The sequence below is a fragment of the Chiroxiphia lanceolata genome, chromosome 13 (assembly GCF_009829145.1).
Source record: "Chiroxiphia lanceolata isolate bChiLan1 chromosome 13, bChiLan1.pri, whole genome shotgun sequence".
In the NCBI taxonomy this organism is placed as follows: Eukaryota; Metazoa; Chordata; class Aves; order Passeriformes; family Pipridae; genus Chiroxiphia; species Chiroxiphia lanceolata.
This window is the reverse complement of record NC_045649.1, coordinates 8,691,387-8,706,857: the sequence shown is the minus strand read 5'-3', so window position 1 is coordinate 8,706,857 and position 15,471 is coordinate 8,691,387. Positions and strand designations below refer to the sequence as shown.

Sequence of the window (15,471 nt, the reverse complement as noted above, 5' to 3'; positions counted from 1 at the left end):
CTAATGCTGCAGTTCAGATGTGGCAGCTCCAGGATGTTTCCCTATCCATGCTGTGTGTCCACATCCTGTACAAAGACAGGGTGGCTGCCTGCAGGTCCAGGCTGTGTGTCACAAGCCTGCCAGGTCACTCTAGTTGGAGAGAAAGGTATTTTATATTTTTGGAGGGAAAGAAATGGCTCCAGTGATGCCACAACTTCTCTTGGCAAGCTGTGCCAGGGCCTCACCCCCCTGGGTACAGTAGCTGGTTTGCTCCTGCATCTTGGCTTTCCAGGCACAGCAGTGACACAGTTAACGATGGTGGTACCCAAGGAGCTCTCTATGGATTCACTGGGATCAGAACTCTGGCCCTGCTCTCCCTCCCCACCACCAGGCCCAGATACAGGTCCGAGATGTGCCGTGTCTGTGGAGAGCAAAACCTTGGGGGCAGGGGCTGCTGTCCTGCCTGGAGCTCCAGCACAGTGAGAGCAGAGCGCTGTGACCAGGGCCCCACGATTTTCCTGTCCCGTTTCCCACTGTAACTCATCCAGAAGGATGTGACAGGCACGAGACCGCGGCAATGTGCAGATCCTGTTCCCTGGAAAGTTTTCTTTCATCTGTAATCACTTAATCAAAGGCCATAAATCAGTGAGGGAAGGCTCAAATGCACAAGCACGGCTGCAATTTGTGCTTTCCTGCCCAGTGTTTTGTTTGGCATGTGAAACTCCAAAACTTTTCCTGAAAAAGTGATGATGACACTGCGGGAGGATTTGTGAAACTGAACAGTGAGGCCCCTTGCATTCCAGGTCCACTTCCATCATCCCTGCTTCCTTTCCTTTCATTCTAGAAGATTCAGGGAGCAAAACAGTGGGTTTATTTACTCTGGAATTCACCGTTCCAGGCTGGTTTTCCACTCCTGGGTGCTGTTAACACACCATTGGCCCAGGCAGGCCCCTGTCACCTCCTCCTGCATCTTGTGACAGAGAAAGAGCAAACCCACTTTGCCCATGACAATTCCACATGGAAAACCATTTGACCCAAAGCATGGTGCTGTCACCTTCCCTCAGCCCAGGAAGGTGCTGTGGGTATTGCTCCCACATCCTTCTGAACACCCTCCACCACATTCCGAGTTCAGCTGGGATGTGTCCTGCTCCAACTTCACTCTCCAGGGCAGCCACCCCACCCCAGGTGACCCTTCTGCCTCCCAGTAATTATTTTTACCTCCCTTTGTTTGCCAATAAAAATCCCTCCCAGTTTTACAGTTTTCCATCTGACACATGGATTTTTCCCTGTGTCCGTTTCCTCCTCCCCTGGCCAGGGCGGAGGGAAGGGAGGATCCCAGATCACCTCATGCCAGAGGAATTTTCACGTGCTTTTCCACCTCAGGTGAGAGCCCCCATGACAGTGTCAGGGATATTCCCGGAGCCAAGAAGACACCCCAGAGTGGCAGAGAACTACCCTGTAATCCCAAGGACTTGCTTGCCAGAACCTTCGCCTGCAGGCACGATTCTGCTTGGGAATCACTCAGTGGGATCACTGTGAAAATAGGACTTCTGATTCGTTACCCAAACTCTGAGAGACTGTGGGATGGTCTCTGCCCCAAAATCCTGCCCCAGGGACCTGGTTTGCTGTGCCAGGCGATGGGAGGGGGATTGGCAGGTGGCTGGGGCACAGGGAACTGGAATGTGTGGGAACATCCCTGCTGTTTGAAAGACCAGAATAAAGGGAAAACCCCAAATAAAAGTACAAAATAACAATTTCTGTGTAACACTTGGAGGGTTCAGCCACATTTACCAATGAAGGTCTGGCTCAAGCTGTAACATCCCAGGTCGGATGTGGTGCTCCCTGTCCCCTGCCCTGAGGTGCAGCCAGTGCAGTGTCTGTCCCCGTTCCTGGCGGGAATGCCGAGCAGGAGCTCCGTGGGGATGGCCCACCCTTCGGAACGCACCTGGCCCTGCTCCCCGTGTCCGTGCCGGCAGGGTGGCACTGGCTGCTCTGGTGACACGAATTTAACACACCTGGGCCTGGCCAGGTGAGGCTCACTTGGGGGTCTCAGCACTTACAGGTGGGCACTTGCCTTCTGTCGATCCTGCTGAGTGGGCAGTGGGACATTCCTGAGCCCAAGGGACACGGCTGTGCCCCTTCCCGGAGTTCCCTTCCCGCCCACTAGAGGGCGCCGTGCCCTTCCCGCGTGGCCGGCGCGGTGCACGCCGGGAGCTGTAGGCTGTGCTGGCGCGGTGCGCGCCGGGAGTTGTAGGCGGTGCTGGTGGTCGCACGTCCGGTGCGTCAGTTCCCGGCGGGATGGCGGCGCGGCGGGGGCGGGCGGCACGGCGGGAGCAGTTCCCGGGCCCGCCCGGGATGGCGGCACTGCGCGAGGAGACCGTGAACGGCTGGGTCCTGCAGTTCTACTTCCACCGCGCCATGGAGGCCTATCGCTCCGGGCGCCACCGCGAATTCCGCCAGCTCCGCGATATCATGCAGGGTGCGGGGTGCGGGGCCGGCCCGGGCAGGGGGCGCGGGGTGGCCGGACCGCGCTGCACCATCCTCACCTGCCTCTCGTCCCACAGCGCTGCTCGTGCGACCCCTGGACAAGGAGCCGGCGGTGGCCCAGATGCTGCGGATAATGCAGCTGCTGTCGCGGGTCGAGGAGGGCGAGAACCTCGGTAGGTGCCCGGCCTTTCTCGCGAGCCCCGCTGCGTGCCCTGGACTGCGTCCGTGCCCGTGCGGCTCCCGGAGCAGTGTCCCTGTGCAGGGCAGAGCTCGGGGCTGTGTCTATGCCCCTGCGCTGCCCTGAGCCTGTGGGGCTATGGGGACTCTCCCTGGGGGTAAGGGGCGGCTGTTCATGCCTGTGTCTCGCTGCTGGGGCCAAGAGCAGCATCCGTGGTGCTCCAGGGCTGGCCTGGTGTCCACGCACACCAGCCTGTTGACTCCTGCTTAGCTTTGGAGCTTCCAAAATGCTCTCATGGGTCAGTGCTGGGCACCTGGGAAGTTCTCAGGTGGTGCTTCTGGAGCTTTCCATGGCTTGGGGAATATCCCCCTTGAAGCAGGGGAAAATTGGTGCTCAGATACTGGGCAGTGCCTCATCTTCAGCCTCAGTAGCCCTGGAATTTGTAAGCAGCCTGTGCAGGTGCAGAGCTCCCACCTGTGCAGGTGTATAACCAGCTCTCTGCAGGGAAGCACCGTCAGCCCTCCCCAACCCCCTGGATGACAATTCTTGTAGATTGTACCTTCGACAAGGAGTCGGAGCTGACCCCACTTGAGTCAGCCCTCGCCGTCCTGGAGCTCGTCCACAAGGAATTCTCCATGCCAGAGAAGACGATGGAGACTGTGCAGAAAATGGTGAAGGAAGCTGTAAGAACTTTTTCTTCCTCAAGAAATGCTTTGTGCAGCTTTTGCCTTGGAAAGGTCTTGTGTGGATTATGGTGGGAGCTTCCTTACATGTGGGATTCCCTTGTTAGCTGCAAACTTGTGTTCACAATGATGTGTAAGTTGGCTCTGAGCTGTTTCCTGTGCCCTGCTCCAAACTGTCCTTGTTTTCCTCTGCAGGCTGTTATTGTCTGCATCAAAAACAAAGAGTTTGATAAAGCTTCCAAAATTGTCAAGAGGCACATGGGGAAGGATCCCAAGAACCAGGTGAGTATGTGTTCGAATAAAGTGGGGGTTGCCTGATGTATCCTGGGTGGTGTTTGGGGGGATCTGATGTGCCCTGAGGTGAGGATGCCAAAGTGGAAGCAGTCCTCCTGGAGTGATGGACCCTCAGTGTTGCACATTTAGACTATCATCTTGGAGCCCCCTCTGTGACTCATTTTTCCTCCATGGGTCTTCCAAGCATTCCCATTTATCCCTTGACGAGCCTCAAACTTGCACCTAGAGCTGGTTCTGGGGGCAGCAGGAGTTCCCATTCCTGTTTCTGCAGGCACTGAGGTGCTTGGGCACTGGAGGCAAGGAGAATTCCTGAAATAAGGTGGCTCTGCTGTTTCTTTTTCTGTTCCTCTGGCCTTTTCCCAGCCTCATTGCAATATCAACTGGTTGTGCCTGGAGAAAGGCAGACAGGAAAGGCCCAGCTCCTTGCTGTGATTGTCATTGTTTCCCTTGTCCCTGCGCAGTGTTCTTACCGCATTCTACGATTCCCTCCCCTAGAAAAAGAGGAACGAGTGGCTGGCTGTCATCCGGGAGAAGAATCTTTCTCATCCAAAGGTCAAAAACTTCTCCTACAAGGACTTCCAGCAGAGCATGTTTGAGTTCCTGAAGATCTATGTGGACGACTCAGAGCCACTGCTGCTGACAGTGCGTGTCCACCCCAGTCCCCTGGAGCTGAGGTGCCCAATTAGCAGAGAGTTAAATCCAGAATACTTTAAATTCAGTCCATCCCTAAAAGATTTATATGGCTGAACATGTTTTTCTATCCGTGAAATGCCTTTGGGAAGGGATAAAATGGGATCGGAGCATGAGGAATCACCTCTATAACAGTGCTGTGCTTTTTCTCTCTCCAAGGTAATGAAAAAGACTTTGAATTTGGAACACATCGATGAACTAAAATCCTTGTCGGTGACTCCCAAGTCTGCAGATGGGCCAAAGGACCAGACAGCAACTCCAGAGGCCTCGGGAAGGGCAGAGGGTCCCGCTGGGGCCCCAGAGCCTTCAGGAGCAGCAGAAGAGCCAGAGGGAGCTGCCAGCCCTGCAGAAAGGGCAGCACATCCCTCAGTGGCTCCAGAGGCCATGGAAGGAAGCAGTGGCCCTGCAGCAGATCCAGAACCTATGGAAGTAGCCACTGACCGAGCAGCAACTCCTGATCATTTAACAGCAGAGCCTGATGTCCTGAAGGATACTCCAGAGCCTGTGAAAATAGCTAAAGATCCAGCAGCAGTAACTGCAGAACTCCCAGGAGTGTCCACCAGGGACGCAGAAAGGTGGGCAGGGCAGTCTGCCCCTGGACTGTGGATGAAGTGTGGCCACAGTTCTCTTCCATGGGATAATCCCCTGTGTCCAGGCAGCTCCTAACTCCCCAAATGCCAGCCAGGCCAGCCCAGAGGTGTTGGTGCAGGACTACGGATCCCAGGAAAAGTGTTGAGGTGGTTTGGTTGCTGTTGTGACCAGGGAGGGGGGCAGTGGCTACGGAAGGTTTGCTCCCGTGGAGCAGAGCTGGAATCCCTGTGGTTCAGCCCTTAATTGGGAATAGGAGGGCAGCAATGGAGCATGGACATGTGTTCTTCAAACCTGCTTCCTGGGACACTGCACTGTTTAGGAGGCCGGACAGGCGGGTTGGGAATTCCTCTTCCTCGGAGTCCATAGGGCAGGTGTTGGGGGTCCCAGCGGAGGGAGAGGCCGGATTTTGGGGCAGCGGAGCTCCCGTGGTGGTTTCTCTACAACCTGCTCGGTTGTGTTTATTTTGTAGGCAGCCCCCCGGAGCTGTAACCTCGTGTGGGATTTCTGTTCTGAGAGAAGCTTTCAAGATCCTGTCGGACTCCCAGGACTCTGATGCACTCTTCACCAAACTGGACGAAACAGACTTTACCTTCCCCAAGCAACTGTCTCCTTCTGTATCCCACAGAACCAAGAGACGGCAAGAAGTGGAGAATCAAGATTCTGAGATCTCAGACCCTCCTGAAATACCCCATAAGGGCAAACGCTTGTTCACCATAAGCAAACTGGTGATGGAGACAGACAACCAGTCCAGCAAGTCGAGTGAGAGCCCCGACTCTTCCCAGGAGCCCGTGGTCTCTTCTGCCTCCAGACCCAGACCTGTTCAGAAATTGCATGACCAGCCAGTGACTACTGAGAGTGCCAAGTATGGAGCCCCTATCTTGTGGTATAGTCTGCTCTGCCCCCACTTTTGTCTTGCAGCTGATGTCAGTAGTGTTAGCACCAACTTCTTGCTCTTTAACCCAAAGTGACAATATTGACCTTGTCCACCAGCACACATGGAACTGGGCACAGCAAACTCTCTCTTGTCCTCATATTTGGCTTTAAAATTAATTATGGGTTAATGGAGAGGAGGAAATGATCCAGCTCCCACTGGCAGTGAGGTGCTGAAGGTAATCCTAGCAGGTGATTCCAGTGCAGGTAACATGCATTCCTCTGCACTTTTCCCAGCTTCAGCATAACTGGCTAGAGTTTGTAGGTGCATCCTGTGGAACAGGTTAAACTGCTTTCCACCTCTTGAGAAACACAATGTCCACAGGCTGGCTCTCTGTGCTGGGTGGCCCTGCACCTCTTCCCCAAAACCCTTCTCCTGAGCCAGTAGCCAGAGTAAATCCTCATCTGCTTTCAGGTCCTTCCAGGGAAGGTGGAACAGCTCCCGTGGTGTGGAAGAAAAGGACAGTTGGAGTGAGGAGGATGAGCTCTTCTCAGATGCAGGTAAGAACAGAGTCCCCTGGCAGGGGTTACCTGGTGCTAATCCTGGCTTGGGGGTCACTCACAGGGGTCTTGCTACCAAGGGTGACTGAATTTTGAAACCAGAAATCCAGTAGAAAGGCTGGGAGAAAGGAATTGGGGTTTGTTGCCTGTCATGGGGTGCTCTGACTGCACAGCTCAGCAATTAAGCCTGAGGCAGCCTTTCAAGAAGATCTGTACCTCCCAAATTATGGGGTATGTAACCCTCTTCCTTGTTTTCCAGCATCAGTTGGGACAAACAACACCACAGTATTCAGCTCCAAGAAACAGGTATGTAAAGCCTCAGGTGCTTCCAGTGGGGCCTGAAACAGGGCTGTGTCTGTACAGTCTTTGTGGTAAAACAGCCCCGTTTGGAAGTTGGCTGGAGCTGGGCACCAGCAATGTGCCTCAGGTACCTCTGACTTGACAGCTCAGAGCCAGGTTTGCCAAATGCCCCTTGTGCTGGAGGGATTTAGAGCCTTGTTCAGGTGAGGGGGACATGTCTGGCAGCTGTTACCTGGAAAAAGGTCCCAAGGCTGGTGCCACGAGGAACTCTCCCCCTGAGCCGTAGGAAGGAGCTGCTGGCTCTTGTGCTGCTGCACTATATCTGTAGCGCTGGAGTGTTGTGTGTGCAGCTGCCAGGACCTGTCTGCCTTCCCTGCCTGTCCTGGCACAGGGAAGGAACATGCCAGGAAGGAGCTGCAGCAGCTTCTCTGCTGTGCAGCTCTTCCCTGAACCTGCTCACCTGCTCTTTGTAGAAATGGACGATCCAGGAGAGCGAGTGGATCAAGCAAGGTGTGAAGAAGTTTGGAGAGGGGAGATGGAAGGCCATTTGCCAGAAGTACCCGTTCCAGAACCGCACAGCAGTGATGATCAAGGACCGCTGGCGGACCATGAAGAAACAGGGACTCCTCTGAAGCTGGGAGCCCTGGGACATTCCATGCAAAAACCTCATTTTGTTTTTTGGAAGCTGGACCAGAGTGCCAGTACGGGGAGGCTGTCCCAGTATGGGGAACTCCTCTGGCGCCCGAAAACCAGGACTGCCAGGAACCCAGGAGCCTTGTTCTCCAGCTGGAGCTGCAAAGATCAGTCTGCTGCAGGTGGTGAAGGCTGTGCAGCCTCTCTGCATGTGCTCAGAACTGCCTGGATGGAGATTTCCTTGTTCTCCTGACCACTGCAGCCTCTGTGGGATGAGTTCCAGCTGGATTGCTCTGCTCAGGTACTGTCAATCAGCAGGATGATCCCTGTCTGATCTCTGAATCACTTTTTCACCCATTTGCCATCACTCCCTCATAGGAGAGAGGCAGCACTGAGTCGCAGAGCTCCTGGGGGGAACAGGCATTTCTTTGTGCTTTGTAAATGTGAGGGCAAAATCCTCCCTCCCAGCTCTGAGACTTTAGAACATTATTTTTTGTTTCAGTACTTAGAAATGTTGGTCGTTTCCATGTTAAAAGTTTCAGTTCTGGCTGACTTTGGCCATGTCTTCCTGGCACTTTCCCCAGTAACGTCCTTCTACCATGTGCAATCCCTGTGAGCACATGAGCTCCAAGGGCGCTGCGTGTTCCTGCCTTCAGCTGCCAAAGCTGGAATCCATGTCTAAACAGTTACTTGTAAAATAAAATCCCTTTCTTCTGGATACCAAGAGTTTTAAAAAATAAACTCCCTTTCTTTTTGGATATCAAGAGTTGTAAAAAATGAAGTCCCTTTCTTGTTGGATATCAGGAGTTTGTAAAAGAGTAAATTTGTATCTTGTGGGTGGAAATGCAGCAGTATGGGGCACGGACTGCCCTAGGAATGTGGGGCTCCTTTTTCCCCTCTGGGAGTGTTGGGGCAGGACCAGCACTGTCCTGTAGGTGTAGGTGGTGGGAAACAGGAGTTTCTGGCTTAGATTTCTGTGGAGTAAGGGCAGGGGAGATAGAGGGGCATTTTCTAAACTTAGTTTTAGGATTCTCTGGCTATGTTCCAGCAGAGCCATGGCTGGGAGAACTCCATCTGGGAACACCTGCTTCCCCCTCTGTCCTTCAGCCACAGGTGCTGTGCAGAGTGTCCCTTGTCCCCTGGCTGTGGCCATGCATTTCCCTCTCTTTCTGCCTGTAAATCCTTTCCCTGGGGCTGGAGCAGCCCTGGGCAGCAGGAGCACGGGGGCAGAGAGGCTCAATGTGGGCCAGTAATGGCCCATGTGAGGCAATGCCAGTTAGTTGTGCCCTACTGGAAGGAGCTGTGTCCTGTTATGCCCTTCTCCAGGCTGGGCCCTCAGCAGCAGAGGGTGTCCCAGAGCTCCTGCTCCACACCAGGATCACCTTGAGCCATGGAGCCTGTGCCGTGCTCCTCCTGGTGCTGCAGAGCAGTTAATGATTACCCCCCAGCCACCTCGTCCTCCTCTGCCCTGCCCGGCAGGAGCAAGTGACAGAGCCCAGAGAGCAGGAGGAGGATGCTGCTGCTGCTGCTGCTCTTGGTGCTGCCAGGCCCCGCTGGCTGCCCCCGCACGGAGCCCCTGAGCGGGTCCAGCCCGGAGCCGCTGTTCCGTGGGGCCGATCGCTACGACTTCGCTGTCGTCATCCCCGGCGGCACCGTGGAGTGCTTCTGGCAGTTCTCGCACCAGGGCGGCAACTTCTTCTTCAGCTACGAGGTGAGTGTTGGGAGATGTGTCCTGGAAAGCTGCTGACATAGTCAGGGAATGGCTGTGCTGGATCAGTCTCATGTAGCAGGTCCTGTGGCACACCACCCCTCAGGGCTGTACCTTTTCTATGCAATATCATGGAATAGTTTGGGTGGGAAGGGACCTTAAAGCTCATCCCATTCCATCCCGTGCCATGGGCAGTGACACCTTCCACTAGATCAGGTTGCTCCAAGCCCTGTCCAACCTGATCTTGGACACTTCCAAGGATGGGGGAGCCACAGCTTCTTTGGGCAGCCTTTGGTCTGCCAAGGTCTCACCATCCTCACAAGGAAGAATTTCTTCCCAATATCTAATCTAATCTCTATCCATCATCAATCCCATGTATTTTTTTGAATAGCTGGTTTAAAACCACGAAGTGGTGCTGGGAGCTCTGGACATGGTGCCTGAGCACCCTGAGCTCACTTGCAGAGAGCTGTGGGGTGTCTTGGCACTGTGGGGAGCTCTGCCCTTTGCTGTCTGGCCAGACGCTGTGGCACAGCTGAAAATCCCAGCACAGTGTGTCGCCATGCTCTGTCCCCTTCCTGCAGGGAAACTCCAGCCCTTTTATCTCCTGTTTACCCTGGGTTGGCTGAAGGAGAGCCAGGGCATGGCTGTGCCTGGAGCTGGCACCTTCCCCTCAGCTCTCTACTTGGCAGAGCAGCCCCCCAGGAACACGGCCTTGGAGCTCAGCACAGCTCCATCCCCAACACACCAGTGGCCCACAAATTCCCTTCGGGTGTTCTCTGCCTCCAGGTCCAGCGGGCAACGGGGATTGGCAACAGCAGGAACATCTTGGTCACGGCAAGTGACCCCAACGGCTTCCAGCTTGGAGCCTCCCAGGACGTGCGAGGGCAGATCAACTTCCTCACCAAGGACACAGGTTCCCCCCTGCCCTGGCCCCTGCAGCAGCTCCAAGCCTTCCTGAGTGCCAATTGCTCCCAGATGGGATGGATGAGGGTCGAGCACCGGGGATGTGTCTGCCTGGTGCCCTTCTACCCATGGACCAACAACCCTCATTTCTCTCTGCAGGTTTCTACGAGCTGTGCCTGGACAACCAGCAAAACCACTTTGGCTTCATGCAGGTGTATCTCAACTTCGGTGTCTACTACGACAACTTCAACATGGAACACAAGCAGCCTGTAGAGAAGAAGGAGCTGAATGACACGCTGGAGGCAATCGAGGTGAGGGTCAGGGTGGCCACGGGGTGTCCCAGCACAGGGGGGATGGGCACGTCCTGCCCAGGGGACCAAGAAGGGCGTTTGCTCTGGCTGAGCTGCTGCTGAATGCAGCACTGAGCCCAGCAGGCAGCTCCAAGCGCAGCTCTGCCTCTCCTGCAGATCAGCATCCAGAGGCTGCAGATCCACACCTTCCACATGTGGCGTTTCTACAACTTTGCCCGGATGCGGAAAGGGGCTGACTCCTTCCTTCTGGAGTCCAACTACAACTACGTCAACTGGTGGTCGATGGCCCAGAGTTGTGTCATCGTCCTCTCCGGGGTGCTGCAGCTCTACTTCCTCAAGCGCCTCTTCCATGCACAAACCTCTGGCAGCCAGAAGTGCTAGAACAGGGCAGGGCTGTGGCTGCCAGTGCCTGGTGACCCTGCTGTGGAGTGGGAGGAAAGGCCAGATCCTGCTTCCAGGAAGAGCTCCACTCCTGCCTCCAGCTCTAGCCCTGAAATCATCCCCAGAGAAGCCAAGCACCACACTGTCACCTCAACTTTGTGTGGCAGAAGTGTTTGTCACATCCCTGCCCATCATTAGTGTCCCACTGGGCCTTTTCTACCAGGCTCCCAATAAAGGAACCTCTGGCACATTCTGGGAAAGGATCACTGCCTGTTGCTGCTGTCCAGCTCCTGTGAGCCCAGGTCTGTGAGCTTCTGTGAGCCCGGGTCTGCCCATCTCCCCCTCCCTGAACCTCAGCCCCAGGCTGTAAGCTTCCTCCTGAGATTCCCCCTGGCCTCATCCATCCCCCAAACATGTTGCTTCCCCTCTCTGGAGTTGCACCCCAGTGCACTGTACTGCCCCAGGAGAGCAGAGAACCGCAGGAGGGGCAAAGGCTGAACCCCCTGAGGCTCCACACCAGACAACAGGCACTAGGAAAAGGAAGAGGTTTTATGTGACAAGGCTGGTGCAGAGGCACCTTCCCCCATGCTGGCAGCAGCCCCCCCAGGGCTGTGGGGCCGTCTACTGGCAGCTCCCTCCCTCTCCATCCCATTTGGGGTGGGCTCCCTGTGGCTCCCCACACCCACAGTCCAGGACAAGGTCCATTCTGCTCAGGAACACTTGCAGGGCATGCAGGTCCCTTCAGGTCCCTGGAATCCCTTAGGTCAGCGTGTCCTCGTTCCGCACATACTCTCCGACATCGGCCTGGTGGAACACCACGATGGCCAAGGGATCCACCTTCCGGCACTCCTGCGTGGACTTGGCAGCCACCCCAAAGCCCTGGTGGGAGGAAGAGGGGGGTGAGAGGGAGTTCTCCCACCCTGTACCCACCCTACAGCCGTGGCAGGCACCAGGCGCTCACCAGCGGGACGTCAGCCATGGAATACACCACCACGCCCTGGTACTGCGCCGTGTTCTCCGTGATGCGGCCCAGCCCCGACTTCAGCACGTGGTTCCCATAGAGGAAGGACTGCTCTGAGCCAGGCTTCACCCACACCTTGAACTGTAAGAGAGGGCAGAATGGTGAGGGGCTGGGGGCTGCCGGGGGGTGCTGGCACGGGCTGGGGGTGGCTGAGGGGGCTGTGTCCCACCTTGGCATAGGGTGCAAGGAAGTCCAGGGCCGTGACACTGAGCCGGAACTTCTGGGACTTGGTGAACTTCCCAAAGCAGGTGCCCGGGGCTACCAGGCTGTCCCGGGGGATGCTGGCCGCCAGCTTCAGCAACTTCTCACTGCGGGAGCAGGGCAGTGCTGGGGGACTGTGGGGTCGCCGCCCCGCGCAGGCTGCCCCAGAGCCCCCCGCGCCCCCGGGGCTCACCTGAGATAGTACACGCGGTCCCGGTGCAGGCGAAAGCAGTAGGTGCCATCGGGCCGGTCCACCAGCAGCTGGATGTTCTCACCGATGCTGCGGGGACGGACCCCATGAGCACGGCCCGACCCCAGCCCCTTCTGCCACGGCCCCTCCGGTCCCCGGTGCCCGTTCCCTCCTCGTGCCCGGCCCTCCCAGGTTCCAGGCCTCCCGGTCCCCAGGCCAGTGCAGGTCCCGCCTGTCCCATCCCCTCGCCGGTCCCCTGTACCCATCCCACTCGATCCCCATCCCCTTTCGGTGCCTGGTCCCACCCGATTGCCGGTGCCCATCCCCTCCTCGGTCCCCGCCGGTGTCCATCCCGTCCCCAAGCCCGGTCACGGGCCCAGCCCTCCCGGTCCCCGGTCCAGCCAACCCATCCGTTCCGGTCCCCGTGCCGCTCCCGGTCCCAGTGGCCCATCCCTCCCGGTCCCTCCCCGGTCCACTCCTCCCGGTGTCCCGGCCCCTCACTATTTCCCGAGCTTCTCGAACACCGCTCGCGTCTCCGCCTCCGTGAGCGGCCGCATCTCCCGCCGGGCGCACGCGGGGCCGCGGGGCCGGAAGGGCCGTGCCCGGAACCGGCGGTGACGCGGCGGGGCCGGCGGCGATGGCGGCGGCGGCGGCGGAGGAGGCGCGGCTGCTGGCCTGGCTGCGCGGCCCGGCCGCGGGGCCCGCCGGCCCTGAGCTCGCCGCCTATGTGTCGGAGCTGGCGGCGCTGGGGCTGGCGGAGCTGGGCCGGGAGCCGGCGCGGCTCGCGGCGGAGCGGGAGCGGGTCGGGGCCGAGACGCGCCGCCTCGCCTTCGAGCACTACCGCGCCTTCATCCGCTCCGCAGAGTGCACCGGCCGCGCCGGCCGCGGCTTCGGCGGCATAGAGAGCCGCCTCGGCAGCCTGCTGGAGCGGCTGCCCGCGCTGCAGGACGCCTGCCGGTGCGGGACGGGCATCGGGGGGGACGGGGGGACCGCGGCGGGGAAGGCGCGGGTGGAAACGGGGACAGGAGGGAGCAGGGATGGGATGAGGCTGGGGCAGGGTCTGCGGGAGCAGGAGCGGCCCTGGGCAGGGGAGGGTGGGCTGGGGGCTGCGAGGGGTCCCGTGCTGAGCTCAATAAGGGCCGGGACTGGGCTGGGCTGGAGGCAGTGCTGGGGGGCTCCTGGGCAGCTCTGGGAGCGGCCGGTGTGGGTGGGAGGGTCCCGAGGTCCACCCGCTGCAGGGAGGACCCTCCTGCTGATGCCATGTCAACCCCCAGGACCTTCATGCGTGATGCTGAGGCGATCGCCTGCAGCCGGCGGATGAACAGCCTGACCCTGAACCGGCACACAGAGATCCTGGAGATCCTGGAGATCCCACAGCTCATGGACACCTGTGTCCGCAATGGCTACTACGAGGAGGCACTGGAGCTTGCGGCCTACGTGCGCCGGCTGGAGAGGAAGCACAGCAGCATCCCCGTGATCCAGGTAAGCCCCACTCTGACCTGCCCCATAATCCAGGTGAGCCCTGTGCTGTCTCTGCCCCAAGGTCCATGTGAGCCCTACTCTGCCCTACACCAGTGCCCCCTGAGTGCTCTCTCCCTCTGCAGGGCATCGTGGAGGAGGTGCGCCAGTCTGCCCAGCTGATGCTGAACCAGCTGATCCAGCAGCTCCGCACCAACATCCCACTGCCGGCCTGCCTGCGCGTTATCGGCTTCCTGCGGCGCATGGACGTGCTCACCGAGGCTGAGCTGCGCGTCAAGTTCCTGCAGGCGCGTGACGCGTGGCTGCGCTCCATCCAGGCCTCCATCCCCGACCACGACCCGTACGTGCACGTCACCAAGACCATCGAGGCCTGCCGGGTGCACCTCTTCGACATCATCACCCAGTACCGCGCCATCTTCTCGGATGAGGAGCCGCTGGTGCCGGCCGAGGGCACGGTGCCTGCCGAGGGGGCCATCTTCCATGGCTGGGTGCTCCAGAAGGTCTCTGAGTTCCTGCAGACGCTGGAGCGTGACCTGGACCGTGGGGTGGGCAGCCGGCTGGACTCGCTGCTGGGGCAGTGCATGTACTTCGGGCTGTCCTTCAGCAGAGTGGGTGCGGATTTCCGCGGGCAGCTGGCCCCCCTCTTCCAGCGTGTGGCTGCCAATACCTTTAGGAAGGCAGTGGAGGAGGCGGTGGAGAAATTCCAGGAGGAGATGAATTCCTACACACTGATCTCAGCGCCAGCCATGCTGGGGGGCGGCGCGGCAGTGCTGGTGCCCACGGCCCAGCCCGGGACACTGCAGCCCCCCATGGTGCTGCTGGACTTCCCTCCCCTTGCCTGCTTCCTCAACGGCCTCCTCGTTGCCTTCAACGACCTGCGGCTCTGCTGCCCCATCGCCCTGGCACAGGATGTCACTGCCTGCCTGGACAGTGCCCTTGGAGAGGTGAGTCTGGGGGATGGTGCTGGGACTTGTGCTGGGAGAACACGGAATGCGGTTGTCCTGGCTTGAGTGGGTTGGAAAAGCCTCTGAGATCATTGAATCCAACCATTCCCCCAGCACTGCCAAGGCCACCACTAACCCATGTCCCCTGGTGCCACATCCACATGGCTTTTAAAACCCCCCTAGAGCCAGCACAGGGGATAGGCACTGCGCTGGTCCTGCCACACTGTGGCTGGTACAATCCAGGTGCCATTGTCCTTCTTGCCCACCTGGGCTCATGTTCAGTCACTGTCACTCCCAGGTGCCACCTTTGCCTCTCTCCCCAGGTGACCAAAACCATCCTGGCCTTCCACCGTGCGGAGGAGGCGGCTTTCAGTGGGCGGGAGCAGGAGCTCTTTGCCCAGTTCTGCATGGCCTTCCTGGAGGACCTGCTGCCTTACCTGAACCGCTGCCTCCAAGTGCTTTTCCCTCCATCGCAGATCGCGCAGGCACTGGGTGAGATCCTGGGCTTTGGTTTTCATTATGGGGTGGTAGCTCTGCTCCCATCCGTGGTTTTCCCCTGCAACATTCAGTGGGCCCTGCCCTGCTGCTGCCCCTCTATAGGGGTCCCGTTGCCTGCACCCCCCCCGACCCCACTCTCCCCTCTCCCAGGCATCCCCCCCTGACCCCACTCTCCCCTCTCCCAGGCATCCCCCCCACCCAGCTGCAGCGTTTTGGCCGCCTGGGCCGCATCGACGTGGCCGCGCTCAGGGAGCCGCTGGCTTTCCTGCTTCCACCGGCACCAGGCGAGGAGGAGCCAGCCCAGGAGACCACCCTGTGCCCAGAAGGGGAAATCGCGGCCGTGCCCACCGAGCCCCCGGAGAGCCCCCCCGAGGGGGCTGTGCTGCCAGGTGACCCGGTGGCCACGGGGTAACCGGGGAGCGGCGCGGCCGGGCCGTGTCTCCCTGTGGCAGTGACCTGTCCCCCAGCCCAGCCCGTCCCCTGCCCGCGGCACCCCCACGCACGGGGCACACCCCCCCGCACCGAGCACACCCTCCCTGTTTCCTGTTTGCACCGGGGCCGCCAGGGGG

General features: G+C 58.8%; 4 protein-coding genes across 6 annotated transcripts; 3 read left to right on the top strand and 1 right to left on the bottom strand.

Moving 5' to 3' along the window:
- The first annotated feature begins 2,274 nt into the window (after positions 1 to 2,274).
- On the top strand, positions 2,275 to 8,064 carry TERF2 (telomeric repeat binding factor 2). Of its 3 annotated transcripts, none has more exons than XM_032701477.1 (10): positions 2,275 to 2,458; positions 2,544 to 2,639; positions 3,197 to 3,327; positions 3,523 to 3,609; positions 4,117 to 4,263; positions 4,471 to 4,886; positions 5,528 to 5,764; positions 6,248 to 6,333; positions 6,593 to 6,639; positions 7,107 to 8,064. In XM_032701477.1, the coding sequence occupies exons 1-10, from the start codon at positions 2,278 to 2,280 to the stop codon at positions 7,263 to 7,265; spliced, it is 1,587 nt and encodes a 528-aa protein (XP_032557368.1). In that variant the 5' UTR covers positions 2,275 to 2,277; the 3' UTR covers positions 7,266 to 8,064. The 3 variants fall into 3 exon arrangements, with proteins under 3 accessions (XP_032557368.1, XP_032557367.1, XP_032557366.1); XM_032701476.1 differs by having other exon boundaries at positions 2,281 to 2,458; positions 5,372 to 5,764; XM_032701475.1 differs by having other exon boundaries at positions 2,281 to 2,458; positions 3,149 to 3,327; positions 5,372 to 5,764.
- Positions 8,065 to 8,182: 118 nt separating this feature from the next.
- TMED6 (transmembrane p24 trafficking protein 6) lies at positions 8,183 to 10,805 on the top strand. Its single transcript, XM_032701478.1, has 4 exons — positions 8,183 to 8,977; positions 9,761 to 9,887; positions 10,037 to 10,188; positions 10,345 to 10,805. Exons 1-4 carry the CDS (start codon positions 8,780 to 8,782, stop codon positions 10,567 to 10,569), a joined length of 702 nt encoding a protein of 233 aa, XP_032557369.1. The 5' UTR covers positions 8,183 to 8,779; the 3' UTR covers positions 10,570 to 10,805.
- A 294-nt stretch (positions 10,806 to 11,099) lies between these two features.
- Positions 11,100 to 12,590, bottom strand: NIP7 (nucleolar pre-rRNA processing protein NIP7). Its single transcript, XM_032701179.1, has 5 exons — positions 12,483 to 12,590; positions 11,985 to 12,071; positions 11,760 to 11,898; positions 11,531 to 11,671; positions 11,100 to 11,448 (listed from the first exon to the last, which is right to left on the bottom strand). The coding sequence occupies exons 1-5, from the start codon at positions 12,536 to 12,538 to the stop codon at positions 11,329 to 11,331; spliced, it is 543 nt and encodes a 180-aa protein (XP_032557070.1). The 5' UTR covers positions 12,539 to 12,590; the 3' UTR covers positions 11,100 to 11,328.
- A 28-nt stretch (positions 12,591 to 12,618) lies between these two features.
- Positions 12,619 to 15,334, top strand: COG8 (component of oligomeric golgi complex 8). Its single transcript, XM_032701534.1, has 5 exons — positions 12,619 to 12,938; positions 13,256 to 13,463; positions 13,586 to 14,404; positions 14,728 to 14,896; positions 15,088 to 15,334. Exons 1-5 carry the CDS (start codon positions 12,619 to 12,621, stop codon positions 15,312 to 15,314), a joined length of 1,743 nt encoding a protein of 580 aa, XP_032557425.1. The 3' UTR covers positions 15,315 to 15,334.
- The last annotated feature ends 137 nt before the right edge of the window (positions 15,335 to 15,471 follow it).